At 46.5% G+C, this 16,613-nt stretch overlaps 1 protein-coding gene across 1 annotated transcript in view; it reads left to right on the top strand.

The window, feature by feature from the left end:
* LOC102686783 (piezo-type mechanosensitive ion channel component 2) overlaps positions 1 to 16,613 on the top strand; it is a 43,055-nt gene that overhangs the window by 1,402 nt on the left and 25,040 nt on the right. The window contains exons 2-21 of the mRNA XM_069179500.1: positions 1,008 to 1,655; positions 3,437 to 3,532; positions 6,970 to 7,071; positions 7,302 to 7,347; positions 7,469 to 7,633; positions 8,470 to 8,690; positions 9,166 to 9,379; positions 10,194 to 10,359; positions 10,447 to 10,536; positions 10,739 to 10,780; positions 11,511 to 11,646; positions 12,493 to 12,653; positions 12,831 to 13,094; positions 13,402 to 13,513; positions 13,793 to 13,974; positions 14,323 to 14,471; positions 15,163 to 15,330; positions 15,644 to 15,685; positions 16,018 to 16,050; positions 16,458 to 16,564. Of these exons, the coding sequence (XP_069035601.1) occupies positions 1,592 to 1,655; positions 3,437 to 3,532; positions 6,970 to 7,071; positions 7,302 to 7,347; positions 7,469 to 7,633; positions 8,470 to 8,690; positions 9,166 to 9,379; positions 10,194 to 10,359; positions 10,447 to 10,536; positions 10,739 to 10,780; positions 11,511 to 11,646; positions 12,493 to 12,653; positions 12,831 to 13,094; positions 13,402 to 13,513; positions 13,793 to 13,974; positions 14,323 to 14,471; positions 15,163 to 15,330; positions 15,644 to 15,685; positions 16,018 to 16,050; positions 16,458 to 16,564 (2,560 nt within the window). The 5' untranslated portion in view covers positions 1,008 to 1,591. The remainder of the gene's footprint in view (positions 1 to 1,007; positions 1,656 to 3,436; positions 3,533 to 6,969; positions 7,072 to 7,301; positions 7,348 to 7,468; positions 7,634 to 8,469; positions 8,691 to 9,165; positions 9,380 to 10,193; positions 10,360 to 10,446; positions 10,537 to 10,738; positions 10,781 to 11,510; positions 11,647 to 12,492; positions 12,654 to 12,830; positions 13,095 to 13,401; positions 13,514 to 13,792; positions 13,975 to 14,322; positions 14,472 to 15,162; positions 15,331 to 15,643; positions 15,686 to 16,017; positions 16,051 to 16,457; positions 16,565 to 16,613) is intronic.

Genomic DNA, 16,613 nt, shown 5'->3' with positions numbered 1-16,613 from the left:
TTGTAACTCTTCTTATGTTCTTGTGCTGATTTCTTATTACCAACTGATTTGTGACATTTAGATTTCTGAGAGGTTTTAAAGAAGGATTTTTAGATGATGTTTATGTAAACTAACTCTTTACATTAAGTCTCTTTTTCGAAAAAGGTTAAATGAGTCATCAAAAGTATTTGTAATTTCCAGATCACTTTTGATGCACACCTTGACGGGCATTAAGTTTGTCCCTCTCCAGACAAGATGTACTGTACATTTCCATACATTTATTCATTTGGCAAACACTTTTATCTGAAGCAAGTTAAAATTGCATCTCACCAAGACATGAAGGCTGCATAACTCCCATTGTGTAAATATTTGATTCAGTCCGAGTTATAGGAGAAATCCGAGGTTGTGACCTTTATTGGCTGATGTAAAATGATGGGAACTTACTGTCCTTTACTTAGTAAATCTGTATCGACAGAAACGTGGAGCAAAGAACAGACAGTAATACTGCTGATTAACAGAATATGCATCAGAACTGGAAGTTAGAAAAAACATGTAGTGGATCAAGTAGCTATGAAACAGGATTATTGCATCTTTTCCCCAGTTTTTCATTTCTATTGATAATATCTTTTTTAATCTGTTAATACTCACCTTCCAGCTTTTCCTCCCTCCCATCTCTGTCCCACCCTATCCAGCCTTAGCGTTGTCTGCAATTTCTCATCTTCCAAATTGTGCTGCAGCAGACACTAACTGCTAATGGCCCAACAGCTATGAATATTAGATATGCCTCTCTCCTCTGTTGAGAAATGATGAGCTGTTAGAAAGCTGTTCGTGGGAGAGGACGGGAGACTAAGTTCCCTCTAAGGTGCGTCTCGGTGTCTTAAGAACGGGTGTGAAGGGGTCCAGTGCACCGGGCTCCTACTGTAGGTCTGTACCGTTTGATTGTCACCATGCGAAAACAAGGGGAATCGCTTCGTGATGTGGCTGTGCTGCACAAGCTGCCGGACCAAACCTCTCTTTTTTGATGACAGAGATCTCACACACCCTAGCGGGCATCACACGGACAGAGGGAATCGATGACAGATGTCGCCCACTCTGCAACATGTGGATCTTGGTGCCGGCTGCTGACTTCCTGATCTCTGCTTGACGGCTGTCCTGTGGTAGCCGGGATTCAGGAATTAGGTTTATAGCGTCTGGAAAAAAAAAAGAGGAGTGGGGGGGGGGGAATTTGGAAACACAAACACACACAAAACAAGCCGCGAAAGCCTGTTTTGATTTTTATGAGCATTTGTGTTCGATCTTTTGGCACATCTGGGCAGGGTTCTTGAGAGACGGGGGCAGCTTTCCCCCACCTCCAGTGAACAGAAAGTGAAGAATATCTTTTGATTTATTTATTTATTTTTTGGACCGGTCTGTGTTTTCTTCCGCTGGTTTTACTGGAAGTGCAGCGTCCTGCGCGTAGCGGACGCGACCCCAGGGGGAACATCAGTGTGGACGCGTTACCTGGTGCTACAGAGAAGTTTGAGAGGAGCCGGTCTTCGGGCTGGCAGTCTGTTCCTGCACAGTTGCGAAGCTGCGCCTTGCTCTCTGTGTGCCACAGGCTGGGTGAGAGGACATGGCTGGAGACATCGTGGCTGGCATGGTGTTCAGGTTACTCTTGCCTCTCTTGCTGCTGGCTGGTAAGTAGAACTTCGTGTTATTGCCCAGAAAGGGGCAGTTGTCATGGGGCAGCAATGTACAGTACGACTGGCAGAAACCTGCTGGGTTTTAGAAGGTGAATATGAATCTCCATTAAACACGTTACAGCCACCATTGGGTAATAATAAGAAGAGAAAGAATAGAAATAATAAAAATAAAAAAAACAATCATGAAATAAGAGCAGCTCTTTAGGAGAAATCCAGAACTGTTATTTTGAATTCGCAGCAGCTATGTTAACATGCAGCCAAGATATTTTGTATTTACCCAAAAAGGTGTTTATTACCAATAGTGAGATAGGTTGATAATAAGGTAGCCTGGTAGTTTATTACTAGTACAGAAAGTGTATTTCCAATTTAATGAAATGACTATAACTGCAGTTGGGGTTTGTTCCCACAATGAACACCTACTGTATGTATATGAATGTATGTTTTTTACACTTTATTATTTGTTCTCTGCTGTGTCTGATTTTGTATTCCTTACATGTTTACAACTTTGTGTGTGTGTGCAGAGGTGAAAGCTGTCCTGAAAGGACAGTCTGCAGAGCGTAGAAGAGCTATTATTGAACAGGCACATTATTGAACAATAGTGCAGAGATATTGAATTCGGTAATCCTGTCTAGACACAGAGTTTGTCTGGACCTTTTTTGCTTTTTTATCCCAAAATCTTCCCTAAAGCTGTGCTTTTAGAATGAAATTTGTTAATATCAAATTGATTCTGCATGCAACGCCATTAATTGTGGTCTGTAGTGCACATGTAGAAGTTAACGTTTATGCTGATGAGCTGTGTGCTGCCTGTCATGTGATCTTTATCACCAAACTCTCCAAATCGGTTGTGAAAAAATACAAATATGGGTAGAGCCAATAATGGATTTTCTTCAATGCCGTAAATAAATGCATTTGTAAACCCTGAGCTGTTGCCAGATAGTTAAAACGCAGCCGTCGTTAAAATTTACTGTGTGCTGTGATTACCTAAAAACAGCTTAAAATGATTCAGTCCTATACACACGTATTCCAATTCTGTCAGGAGTTAAATGAGTCATAGCTTCACAACTTAAATAATATAACTCCCCTTTATGCTTTGTGAAAAACAGAGTTTTAATTGGGCTCTTAATTAAAAAATGAGTAGCACTCACATCAATCTCCACACATCTGGACTGGTTTAATTCCAGACCTTCCGGTCCGCTCCAGCACAGAATTTTGTGCTCCACCAGGTCTTTAATTGTTTGATTAATAGAGCCATTTATTCAGTTAACCAAATAGGCAGCGAGGTGTGTAAAAAACACGTGCACTGAAATGATTTCGAAGCCTTGTTATATGACTTCCCCTGCTGTACGCATTTGCTCTTGTGTTTGAACCAGCAGACTAGAAACTGGAAAATGGTCACAGAGAGTTGTTGATTGGCTCGATTGAATGTACCGTACTGTAGATTGCATGTCTCCGTAATGGACCTGTGTTTTGAGTCTGAAACTGAATGTCTTTTGTTCCATCTTATTAAGTCACTTAAACAATTAGTCTAATTATTCTCTAAGACATCTACAGTATAGGATTTTTCTAAAAAGTCTTTTACAGTCAGGTTTATTTATCAAAATATTTGTGTCATCAGAGGAACTGTTAACTTTACAACACCCCAGAGCCTAGTTAGAAATATCTCAGTTATACAGTTAATTAAATAATTAAACCAACCGTACAACTGAAGGCCAAGGAGGAATAAAACCCAGAATGCACAAGGTAGCTTCTCTTTTTCTCTCTCTGATTCTCCACAGCCATTTCCTTCCGCTATAATGGTATGTCAGCGATCTACCTCCTCTTCCTCCTCACCCTCCCTCTGATGCCAGAACCAACAGTCTCCTCCATGCGTGGTGAGTTTCCATTCACACGGGTCAATCGAGGCCCTAAAATCAATCAATCAATCAATCAAGGTTTATTTATCAATGCACGAACAGTACAGCACACAGCGGGGTTGTCGGCAATGAAATGCTCTGTCCGCGAGCTCGTTAGGAGGGACAGAAGAGTAGAAGGACAGGAGTTTAGAGGGATTAGATTAACGAAATGAAAAAAAATGAGGATACAATAAGTTACACAATTGCAATGTACAATACAACTTACAGATTGTGCGAAAGAAACACAAGGATCGAACAACGCCCTGGACACACCGTTGACTTTGACGTGCCACAACACTACAGCAGGGAGGCAGGGCAAAGCCATTGGGACCGGCACAATGCTAGATTTTCCCAACAGGACTCATCCTGGGAAAGAAGCAGCAGGGTTTTTTTCAGTGAGAGGGCCAGCGTTTCGTCAAGTGCCGACTCCCTGTCGATTTCTGATTCACTAGGGCAGGGGGATCGGCCTGGGCTGTCTTGGGATTTTAAGGATGGCATTTAGATCGCATTATGCATCCAGAAAGGATACCTGGGGGAGAGTAAGCCTGAAGAACCATTACAGTTCATGTTCTTCCAGCAGCAGGGCCTAGAAGTGCTTGCAGAGGTTTAGCATGGGGTGGCGTGAAGGTAGGAGCATCTTCGTGCTCTGTTTTACACATGCAAGACTGTACGGAGCGTTTTGAAAAGGCAAGCCATGTGATGTGTTATTCGTTCTGAATGAATGAAGGTAAGATGCTGGGGAATTAACTGGCTGCAGTGTCAGCCTCGTCAGGAAGGATGTTCACGATCTGGAGAGCCCTATGGATTTCCTCTCCTGGCTGTTCTTTATGGCTTAATGTCTCCGGCGCGCGGCTGATGGAGAGAAAATTAAATGGCTTCATAAATGTGTCGGGACGACATCCCTCCGCTGCAGACGAAAAGAGCAGAAATAAGGCTTTTAGAGAAAATCTAGTTATTGGAAAAATGTTCGCTGGCTCAGCTACTGTGTGTCACACTGAATTCTGTAGTAGCAAAAATCTATTGTCATCCCCATCGTTGGCACCAATCTTCCTGTCTTAACCCTCCTGCTTCTATTAAATATTAAATTAAATATAATTTTATCTGAGTTAATAATTGCTCTTCAGCCTCTGTCTTTTTTTTTCAGCATGCAGAAAGACTCTACAGTAGCGAGTCAGTGGGTTGAGTTTTTTTGGAACAATTTTTCAGATCCTAAAATCAACAAAGGGGGCTTATGGAACCCCCTTTCATAAGCCTTGTAAAAATTCCTTACAGCTCTAGAGGCTGTATTCTTTAACTCTAGAGGTTATCCCGCTTCCTCCCAGCCTCAAAGGAAAATGCGTTTTTCACTTGCCACCAGTTTAGGTAGCTGTGCCTGTGAACTGATAGCAATTCAAGAGGTGTAGGAGACACTGAACAGTCAGGATGAGCAGTTATGTCCTGCCAGCTCCTTCAGGTGTCCATTGTTCACCAGGACATTGATAAAGCATCTATAGATTGTTTAGCAGTGATGATGTTAGGGTTTTTCTAAGTGTTAGGCTACGATTAGGGTTTTTATCATGATCAGAATTTATCATTAATCACATCAAAGATCTAGTGAACCCTTCTTTATGAAACTGAGTCGAACGCCAGCCCTTTTTCATGGTTCCAGTAGTTTTGCTTTAGCATATATCGGCTAACTTGTGGATTTTTTTTCTTGATTGTCGACTTTTAGCACTGTTTAAGCTAACCCCATTTGTGAGGCTGAAGGCTAATTTTGTGTGACGTACTATAAATGTTTCGAAGTGTGCAAAGTCTATGTAAAATAATCGAGAAATCAAATGTCATATCATATTTATCTGCCTAGAAAAGGATAATGAAACTGAACTGTTCTTGCTGTTTTCCTAAGTTTCGTATCTAAATTCTAACCATTTCTGAGTAGAAGTCAAAATTACAAATTTAGTATAAACGTATGAATCTGTGGTCTATAGATGCAGATGTGTGTGACGTTTTTCCTAACACAATATCTCCTATGTCAGCAGTCTTGTTCTCCAAGACAGAAAGCCACACTAGGTATCCAAGAAGGCGGTTTAAATAATGCAAAGAGATTTGGCATCTCTGAAAATAATACTATATAATAAAAGTAGACCATATTATGCTCTCTGTTTTTTTATTGGAGTATAGGGAGCTGTTAAGGCCTCGTACTATAGTAACTTAATCTTAAGAACTGTGTGTGTCAGCAAACACTGCTGTTTTGATGCTCCTGCATTTGAGACAACAGTGAGCCTTCTCCTTTGATACCAGCAAACAGCCTCAAATGAGATTATTGGCAGGATATGATTATGGTCTAATGTAGTGTGCAGATCGCCAGGGTTGTGCATGACCTCCCTTGCCTCAGTAGCACTGATACTGGTCTCAAGTGAATAATTAGTCGGAGCTACAGGACAACTCGAGGAGGGCTTGTAAAACTCATTGGGCTCATTGAAATCCACATTCTGGCAAGAACATGGGAGCCAGGCTGAGGTGCAAAGATAAAAAAAAACAAAAAGCAGAGTCTCTGTGTTGGATCAAGCCTTGCATGTCTTCGGCTCAAGTGAGGGGGATATAATGTGTGACCTTGATCATTCATAATCTGTCAGAGAATCTCCTTCCCTAAGTGCATTCAAATCCAGACTCGAAACCTTCTTCTTTAGGAGGGCTCTGGGTCTGCCCCTGCACCTTCTCCTGCATTCTGAACCCCTGTCTGCTAACTTTGTTACCTCCTCTCCTTGTTGGTCTAATTAGTTACCTCTTCTCCTCGTTAACTTTTTGTTAACGGTAAAGCACCTTGAGAAGTTACTTTTAAAGGCGCTATATAAAATGAGGTTTATTATTATTGTATTATTTAAATCCACATCAGCTTGGCGAGTGTATTTCACCAGGGATAGGCCTAAAAATATGGAAAGGAAGCAAAACCTGAACTGTCCAGTCAGGTTCCCAGTGGAAAAAAGTGCCCTGGGTTACTTCATCTTGTGGGAATCTTTCAGCCCTAACTAAGGCACCTCACATTCATACACTGGCACATCTAAGAACTGAAGGCTGTTTAACAAATGTTTTGTTTCCAGACATACTCTCTGCCCTTCATAGTCCTGAGGCCAGAGAGCTGAAGCTTCACCCAGCTGATGTAAGGCTGTCACACAAAAAAACAAAAATGCTGCTGGAGAAACTAACCAGCGCAGAAAATTGCTATTAGTTTCCTTCTGGGTGAAGCCCATAGCTACAGTGTGTACCTTTGTGAGCGCCGAGTGCTAACGTTAGCCAGGTAAGTGCTCAAGTGCTTCCACCTCTGAGCCTGCTTGGCTTAATTGTGATTAATTGCTATTCCCTCCTCCTGCGAGGTGCCCCAGTCCCAACCGGAGCAGTCAGTCACTCCCCGGCTCTCTTCTCTGTCTTTCCCACAGGCAAAACTGGACGATTTCTGCGGTTCCTCTGCTATACTGGAATTACCTTCTTTACTCTGCAGTGTGGACTGCAGATCACCTTCGCCTATGTCCCCCAGCACGGTAAGAAACAGCTGCCGTTCTAGAGGCAATCGGGCTGCCGCCGACTTTATGAGCCCTGGACTTGACCCAAAGAAGATCTCTCATGAGCTGGTTTTACTTTTTAATGTGCTGCATTGCATTGATTAAGCTCGTTCAGTCTTAAGCTTTAATGAAGTGTACTGGAAGTGGTTTCAGATATTACTTTCAGAAGAACATTTTGACTTCATTGAATTTTTCTCCTTTATTCACAGTAAGTGGTGTCTGGGAGACTGTCCTCTATCACATTGGGATTATACGGTATGAATCATCGGTATATGGTCTTCCTACTCATTCCTGCAACGGTCTGAATTTTCACTTGCTTGGCATTCTAACTCTGTCCCTTTACTCTCACCCGGCTTTCTCTGGCTTGCCCTGCCAGGTTCAGTGTGGTAGACGCCGCAAATGTCGTCCGTCACCTGGCCCCCGACCTGGGCCTGTTCCTGGCCGCTCTGCTCATCCACAGACTCTGCAAGAAGTTGCTGAGGCCCCCGGCGCCCCTCGCCATCCATGACAACTGCGTCCCACCCCCTGACCATGAGGTCGAGTGATTCGTGTTCGTGTCCCCTTAGGACAGACGTAGAGTCGTTTCTCTGGAACGTCACAGAGTCTGGGGCTCGAGAGTGATTCCACCTGGAAGGACACCTGCGCTAAGTGACAGGATGAGCTCCACAGCCCAGTCTTTGAGTAGCTAACACTGTCCATCCTGGATACCTCAAGGACAGGCACACACCTGGGCCAGCACTGCAGGGGGGTGGGGCACTGATTTGTCAACAGCAGCTTTCACAGCAAAACAGCCACCCCTGAGACTTCCTGGTGGCCAGTAGGCATGTGGTAATATCAGTGAGGGATGCCAACAGAGGCACTGTCAGAATAACACATCAGCTGGCCCCAGTGAAACATTTCTTTAAGACTAGATAGTACCGCACATCAGAGAGCATCCCTTTTTCTTCAAGAAATCTGTTTGTACTGTAGGTTGATTTAGTCCATTCAGTGACAATCCTTGTTCAGTGTATTTAATAGTCACTAGAAAAGCAACAGTGAGCTGCTCCACAGACGTGGCGGTGAGTGGCCCTGGATTCAGACAGTTCTCAGTTTAAAGGCATACATCTCTGGAAAGAACGGAACAGGATCTGGGGTGCACTGCTGAGTAGTAATGTTTTGTAAAATCTGTAGCATTATGTAGGCCAGAACTTTTTTATTGAGTTAGCCGTGACAACGATACAGAGAACCAAAACACAAAAGCTCACTGCAGTATCGTATTATGAAAGGTGCTATATAGAATGAAGATTATGATGGCATTATTAATTGTTATTAAGTCATGGTTATTATTGTTACGTTTGTGTGTTGGAGACGGCTGCCTGTGTCTCTGCAGGATCGGAGGCAGTCGGAGTCGGAGTCGGAGTCGGAGTCGGAGTCGGAGAGCCGCACGGAGAGCGACGGATCGTGCCCGGACAGCTCGGATGAGTCTGGTGCGACCCAGGGAAGCCAGCCTAAGATCGTCCGGAAGCTGATGGTCTTTGCAGCCGGACTGCGCCTCCTGCTGGCTACCCTCCTCAACACTGCAGGCAAAGCAGTGGTGACCCTCCTGCTGGGGCTCGCAGGTACCAGAGCTCTCTCTGCACCGCCCCAGTGGGGTACAGTACGTACTGTAAGAACAGGCGTCCACCTCAGCAAGACGAGCAAGGTCCCCTTCGATAAATTTAGAGTTGCTTTCCTCTGAAGTATAAGAATGCAGGGAACAAGCTTTCTGACACTTCCTCCTCTTTATTTTCTTGCTCTTTCTGTTTCTTTTTTTTTCCCTGATCCTCTCCGTTCTGCCCCCTCTCTGTCTAATAAGGGTTACAAGCAGGGGGGGGTCCATTTACCGCTCCGGGCCGTTTAGTAATGAGCAGTTAATCGATCCCAGGATCTCATGCAGCTAATCGATCCCAGGATCTCACGCAGCTGTTCATTGAAGGAAGCCAGGGTAGTGGCGTCAGCGAGGTGGCTGGCTGGGTAGCCTGCGTCGCGCCTCCCCTCTTCCGCGCTCCCGCTCCGTGCGTCTCACTCCCGTCCTGCGTCGGACTGCCTCTGCAGGAATCACCCTGCCCTCCCTGACCTCAGCGGTGTACTTCTCCCTGTTCCTGTGGCTGGTGTGGCGGTGGGCATGCTGCCGGGCCCTCGGCCTGCTTTCCTTCAGCAGCCTGTGTGTGATGACGGCCATATTCAGTGCCGGCCACCTCCTCGGCCTCTACCTCTACCAGCTGCAGTACTTCCAGGAGCTCGTCCCGCCCCAGGACATCTATGCCAGGTACTGCAGCCGGGCCTGATCAACAATCAGTAGCGCTTCAGTTCCAGGGCTTTTTAAATGCATGACAGATGGATTGCTGTACGTTTAAAGGACATTTACTGTACATATGGAAAATAATCTGACATTTGTTAATAGACATGCAGTCCATTATCTCTAGATGTGTGTTATTGGCACTTACATACACATAGTGTGCCATACTGAATTCATGGAATTTGAATCCCTAATATATAGCGTTGCTCAAAAATCTATATTATAATGACAAAAAAATCTTTAGTGTATTATCTGTAAAGACTGTACATTTGTTAGCAATGTAGCGTCACACTAGGATGCTACACCTTTTGGGACTTTATCCAGGAACATTTGCAGGTTATGTTGCTGTGTTTCAGCCAGGTTCAGGGTACGGACTGTGATTCTGCAGTTCTGACTATGAAGCGAACAGATTTCTGTTTCTAGATTTGTCCTTGGTAGCCCAGCTCAGGAGGTCTGTAGTGCACAAAGGGTAGCTTTCTGCTGTAGGGCCAATTCAGGTTTGCAGAGGAAATTCAGCCACTGCGCCTGTGTTCAAGAAAGGGAAACACAGTTCTCCTCTCTGTGAGCTAACAGTGTCAGGAGGGAACTAGGGGTGTGAGCTTGTTTGAGCGTCACTTCAAGAATGAAAACTGTTGGCTGCATTTTTGCATACAGCCAATAGCATAAACTAAGCACCACCAAGAAAATAAATCTCATTAATCTAACCTGTTTTACGTTGCTCATTTATGTTTATGGATAACATTTGCCTCTCTTAAGAATTCCTTTTCTCTCTGTTGTCTCCTAGGTTGTTTGGCATGACTGCTTTCATCCATACCAATGAGTCGGACCCCTACAGTTTGGGGGTTCACACTGATGCCACCTGGCCAGTTTTTGTGAACCCCTTGGTACTGCTGGTCCTGTACTACACACTGGTGGCCTTACTGCACAAGTGGGTCCACGTTACAGAGGAGGTACTGCACATCGTCCTTCTCAGCTCACACCCACTTTGGGACTGTGTGCCTTCATGGCTCAGATCTCTCCGTGTTGATAATCTGCAGGAATCCCTGCCCCGGCCAGACAGCAGACTGTCTGAGGGACCCCACAGTATCCGGGGGATGATGTGGGACTCCAGGAATGAGAAGAAAAAGGTAAAAGGCACGAATTCTGACGGGAACAGCTCACCAAAATAAGAAAAATCTGAAATTTTGCAAGCTATGTGCTGGATAAGAGCATAGTAAAAACAGCAATTTTATGGCACGCTTACAGTATCAACAGTGTGTTTGAGTGACAGGGCAAGTGGCCATTTTTCATTCTATAGTGACAGACGTTTTCTGTTTTATTCTCTTATAGCTGCTTACCAGTGTGGATGAGGATAACAGTGTTGCGAACGAGGTATTTCCTCAGATTTCTCACAGCTGGGGCCTCCCCTGGAAGTCCGAGCCGTAGTGCACGAGTTACCCCACGTGCTTGTCTGAGACTCGGACACTGCTGCGTGACAGAAATGTGTCATTTCAAACACCAGCTCACTGCACGTTGTAAGAAATGATTTCCCCGTCAATAATTCATGTAGTAAAGGTTGCATATTGGTTATTATCCATCTTGCCATTTTTTAAACCAATTCAGGGGCACGGGGGAGGCTATCCCAGCCAGCACTGGGCACAAGGCGGGATACACCCTGGAGGGGACACCAGTCCCCCGCAGGGCAGACTGACACAAGCACAGACATGCACCCTCACACACACACTCACGCCTAGGGCCAGTTTTCTCAACAGTGTGTTTTTGGACTGTGAAAAGAAACCAAAGCACCTGGAGGAACCAGCAATGACACAAGGTGAACATAGAAACTCCATGCAGACAGCACTCCAGGTCTGGAAATGAACCCTGGTCCCAGTGAAATGTCCTTCATCTTTGAGTGTTTTTCTCCGATTTCATCTGAACTGTGATTCCTCTCCTTGTTGAAGGAGCATATTTTCTTTTCCGCTGCATCTTGGCCGGACAGGTTTCTGCTCAGTGTAGTAACCTGCTCTCTCTGTGTCCTGGTGGCCTCTCTCTTCTGACCCCTGGCCAATTTCTTGTGCCTGTCCCGGTGTACGTCTGTGCTCTGCTCTCCTCCTTCCCATAGGAGCCCAGCACCTTCCTGCTAAACAGCAGGTGGCAGGACCCTGGAGGGCTTCACCTGGGCCCTGCCCTGAGAAAAGAGGAGGAGTTTCTTGAGTGCCACGCTACGCCAGTCTACCAAGAGGAACCTCCAAGCCCAGGTAGAAGCAATCGTAATCGTAGGGTCCCCGGTTCAGCACTTGAGAAAGGCTGATGATCGGAACCACTGAAGAAGAACTGTCTTTATTCATCTTTATCTTACCGCATGAAGTGAATTTGACCTATCGTGTTTTACTGACGATACAAATAGTTACTCAGGTCCATGTTGGGATTTAGATGTGTCCTTGAAGTTTGTGCATCTTTCTGTGGTTGTAGTTCTTTCTTATTGCTCCACCGCTGGCATTGTTTATAAGCTATAAATACGATAAATGATATATATTTCCAGTTATTAAAGTTATCGTTTATTAAGCCTGTAGTAACCCCTTGAGCAAGACTGGTCAAGTGTCCCCCTCTCGTTTGTGCCTCTCTTATGTTCTTTCACAGTTTTAGACAGAGGTAACAGATGCTTTTACTGTGGGACCTATGGTCTTATCTTTGTTGAGACTGCAGACCTGGAAATAATCCGGTTTGACTAGCACTGTAAATACTGTAAGTGTACAGTCCAGGCAGAATTAAAACCAGCAGTTTTAGATTTAGTTCTAAACATACCTGGAGCTGTCACCTACTGGCCAGGTGAACAGGAGGTGGAGCTGATCGCTGGTTGCAAAGTTACAGAAATCGGACAACCACAGAGAAGCCTGACACGTGGTCGACACATTCAGAGCATTTTACTGGGAGTTAGTGCTGTTTAGCAAAAATGACAAGAAGGGGCACCTGCAGCCCCCTGCCCTTTCTTTAGAAACAGTGAGAGTATTAGTGTGTGGAGGCACGGGCCCCTGGTTTGTGACTGCAGAGTGCTGTCGCTCCTAACCGAGCTCTTTCTCCTGCTCCTGTCCTCCTTCGAGCAGAGGCGGAAGAGGAAGAGGAAGAGGAAGAGGACAGTAAAGACGAAGAGAGCTTGGAGGGGCTCACTGAGACCACAGCGCCCATGACTGCTCCCAGTGGGCTGGTTGTGTTTGGACAGTTCATCATGAAGCAGAGCTACGTCAACGCTCTCATTGTCATGATGGTAATAAGTACTATGATTCTGGTGAAAAATAGTGCTATTACTGCAAGCAGCAGTAGTCTACTTCTTTTTAGTCTCTTCGTTTTGTGCTCAGCTGTTTTCACCATCTTAGCCTTGTGCTGTTCTTGTAAGTCTGCTCCTGACAGCGGCACGCTGCTGTCGATTTTCTTGTGGCTGCAGGTCTGGAGCATCACCTACAACAGCTGGCTGACCCTCGTGCTGCTGGTGTGGTCCTGTGGGATCTGGATGCTGCGTGACCGCCGGCGCTATGCCATGCTGAGCGCGCCCTTCCTGGCGGCGTACGGCACGGCACTGGTGCTCTGCGCCTTCGTCAGCAGCCTCCGGCTACACCGGAGCGAGCTGTGCCCGGGGGTGCCCTCCGCCATGCTCACCGACTTCGACCTGAGGGGGTACCCCACGCCCTGCGCACACCTGGGTGCCAAGGTGGGCCGCACGCCCACACGCCCACAGCCCTGCGTCACTGCCACGCAGGGGCTGGTCCCTTCTGAAATATCCAGCTCGTATTGTATTACCCAGCTTAATCATATTACCATATGAAAGATACAAGAATGCATTCCTGGCTGCTGTAATTTGTTCTTTGCTGAAATACCTAGTCTGATCAAAGTGTCCATCCGACATTTCTTAAACGCGGCCTGCCCCCCCCCCCCCTTTTTTTTGGGATCCCGCTTGTTCTCCTGTCTTTTTGGAAGGTCACGTCATGAAACTCTTTCCTGGTGCGTCTTTCCTGCAGGTGTCCTACGCCTTCACCTTCTGGGTGTTACTCCGGCAGCACCTGATGGAGAAACGGCGGGGGCGCTGGCTACAGCAAGCCCCCCTGGAGGAGGTGAAGGTCTCGCAGTCTGGTGAGCAGGCCGCTCTCTTCCCCTCCTCTTCCTGCTCCTGTTTCCTCTTGCCTGTGAAGAAGTGGGTGAAAATGCGTTTTAGGCCTGCAGAAGAGGGGTAAAGGCAGAACCTTCTCTTAATGGGGGGAGGTGTGCAATGGGCATACTGTACAGCGCATGTGTGAGAGCACGTTGCTGGATTTCCTCTGCAGCAGAAGTATGTGTCCCAAGCAGAAGGCACCCCAGCTCGCTCCTGATAAGCGATCATCCTAATTTCTTTATTTTGACCCTGCTCTCTAGGAGAGGAAAGCCGGTCCTCGGCCCTGATGGAGCTCCTGGGATCTCTCGTGAAGGGCACGCTGGTCAAGTACTGGATCTTCTTCTGCTGCTCCATGTTCTTCGTGGTCAGCTTCACGGGGAAGGTGGTGGTGTACAAGATCCTCTACATCGTGCTCTTCCTGTTCTGCGTGGTCCTCTACCTGGTGGGCTTACCTCGGCGTCTCTATACTTTTCTGCACTCTGAACCTTTTTCCGCAAAATGCAGTGTTTGACCTTTGTCTGAGTTCGTTCTTAGAACCTCCCGCTAAAACAAAAGCGGTTCTCTTAAAGGAAAATGTGCATAACAATGTTCTCTGAGAGGGTTTTAGCATGTAGGGGAAATGACCCTTAGCTCCAGCCTGCTGAATAGTTCTGTGAGAGTCTCGAGGGCCCAGCAGGGGCAACAGATAGAGAGACACCGCTAGTGGCCTGTGGAAGAGAAGGAGCTCAGCCTTCTACTCTCGCTGACAGGAGCTCGTGTGCTCCCCCTGCTCCCTCCGCCTCTTCCCCAGGTGCGTTACGATGTGTGGCGCAGGATGCTGAAGTATTTCTGGGCAGTGGTGGTGGGCTACTCCATGGTGGTCCTCATTGCCATCTACATATACCAGTTCAAGACCGTGTCCGGCCTGCTGCGGCAGATCATCGGCATGTCGGAGGAGGGGTGAGTGTCTGTCCACTGGTGCGCAGATCGTCTCCAGGGCAGCGCGGTGCTTTCGTTCCTCTGTAGCTCTGCCCTCTTCTTTTTTTCTATCAGGGGCAATTCAGCCCCCACTTTCTCTCTTATCTTAGCTAGCAGCTGTACCACATCTGCAAGTCCCAGCTGGCAGCCCACTGGAGCTCAGCAGGTGTGAGCCTGGCCAGTACCTGGATGGGAGACCTCCCGGGAAAGCTATGGTTGCTGCTGGAAGATGTGTTAGTGGGGCCAGAAGGGGGCGCTCACACCGCGGTCTGTGTGGGTCCTAATGCCCCAGTGACGGGGACACTATACTGTAAAAAGGAGCCGTCCTTCAGATGAGGTCCTGACTCTCCGTGGTCATTAAAAATCCCGGGGCGTTTCTCGAAAAGAGTAGGCGTGTAAACCCCGGCGTCCTGGCCAAATTTCCCATTGGCCCTTACCAATTATGGCCTCCTAATAATCACCATCTATGAATTGGTGTCATCGCTCTGCTCTCCTCCCCACTGACAGCTGGTGTGTGGGGAGCGGACTGGAGCTCTATGGCTGCTGTTGCATCATCCAGGTGGGGATACACATGTGAAGCGCTTTACCGTGTCTCTGCGTCTCGGAAGCCTTCCCTCTCTTCCTCTCTGTTCCCTGCTGCTCCCTGTTCCTCTCGCCCTCTCTGTCCCGCCAGCCTGCGCGACCTGGGCCTGGAGCAGTACGACACGGTGGAGCTGTTCGCCCGCATCCTTCTGCCCTCCTGTTTCCTCCTGTCCTGCATCCTGCAGCTCCACTACTTCAACAGCGACTTCCTGTCCCTCACCGACCTGGACGATGTTTCCGTCCGCCAGGGTCCGTCCAGGTGAATGACCCCTCCGGATATTCCCACTGTTCCTTTACAGACGCTGACCACAATAAATCTACACTTGGTCCATGGTACTCCCATGCAGTGGATGTGCTTGATTTACCCTGGCTTGCAATGCCTCTCCATGTTTTCCCTGTGCTTTTCTGCATTTTGATGCAATTTTACTTTACTTACCTTACTTTGCATGAATTGTATTTACTGTATGCATACTATCTTTCTGGGCTGCGTTTTAATCAATAAACCCTTTAGGTTCCAGAGGCTGCCCTGTCTGTTTCTCCACCCTAAATATTTGTCATTTTCTCTGCTCCAGTGAAGAAACCCTGAAAGCCAGAGTAAACATGATCACAGAAACGTGAGTCACGGTCGACTTCCCCTTTAGAATGCAAACCTTGATCTTGTATCACCTCTTGATCAGTAAAATTAGAAGTGGTGATGTACTGTGTGTCTTTTGGCAGATTTATACTCTGTTTTGAAAGGGTAAACATGGGGGTTCTTTTAATACTGTAATTTTTCTTTAGGCACTATTTACGGATACAAAAGTACTATCACTGAGTTGTTGGAGAATTGTGCTCATTAGTGTAACGCATGTAAATTGTTAATGCTGTTTTAGTAACTGCATGTTACTACTGTAGAAGGGCAAAGTTCTGCACATACTCATTTTGTGATTTTCTCCCCTTTCATCAGAATTAAAGAGAATATTGAAAAACTTCAACAAAGGTAAAACACTTTGCTTGTTGTTACTTGATCAGCTGAGAGCTGTATGCATAGTCTTTCCACGATCAGTTTTTTATTATTCCTTAGTTTAAAGAGTAAAAAATCATGTCGATGCATTACTGCGATTATAATATCCTTTCTTAGTAAAAAAAAAAGAACACTTCTTGAGTGGATCAAAAAGACTGTTACTATTTATGAATATTTTGAGGAAAGAGTTTTTTTGTGGGATGGGGGGTCAGGAGAGTTGAGATCTAAAGACCCAGGTGTAACCCATGACTGAGAATGTTAAAGTCACAGGAGTGCAATGACCTCGGTGTCTTGGAATCTTACAGTAGCAGTAATTCTGGGGATTCACGTTGGACTTAGTGGTCAGGGGAACATTCCACTCTTCCGCTGTCTGTGTCTGACAGGCTGGCCAGGGAGCAGCTGGGGGGCTGCAGACAGGACACCCTGGGTGGGGCCAGGCTGTCTGAACAGATCAAGGACTGTGGGCAGACCAGCACGCACCCAGAAAGCGGTACGTATCACATTTATGGCAGCACCCCCAAATCTTTTATTACTGACAG

This window comes from Lepisosteus oculatus, chromosome 16, assembly GCF_040954835.1.
Source record: "Lepisosteus oculatus isolate fLepOcu1 chromosome 16, fLepOcu1.hap2, whole genome shotgun sequence".
NCBI classification, from domain to species: Eukaryota; Metazoa; Chordata; class Actinopteri; order Semionotiformes; family Lepisosteidae; genus Lepisosteus; species Lepisosteus oculatus.
The sequence above is the reverse complement of the archived record's forward strand: the minus strand, read 5'-3'. Positions and strand labels throughout refer to the sequence as shown.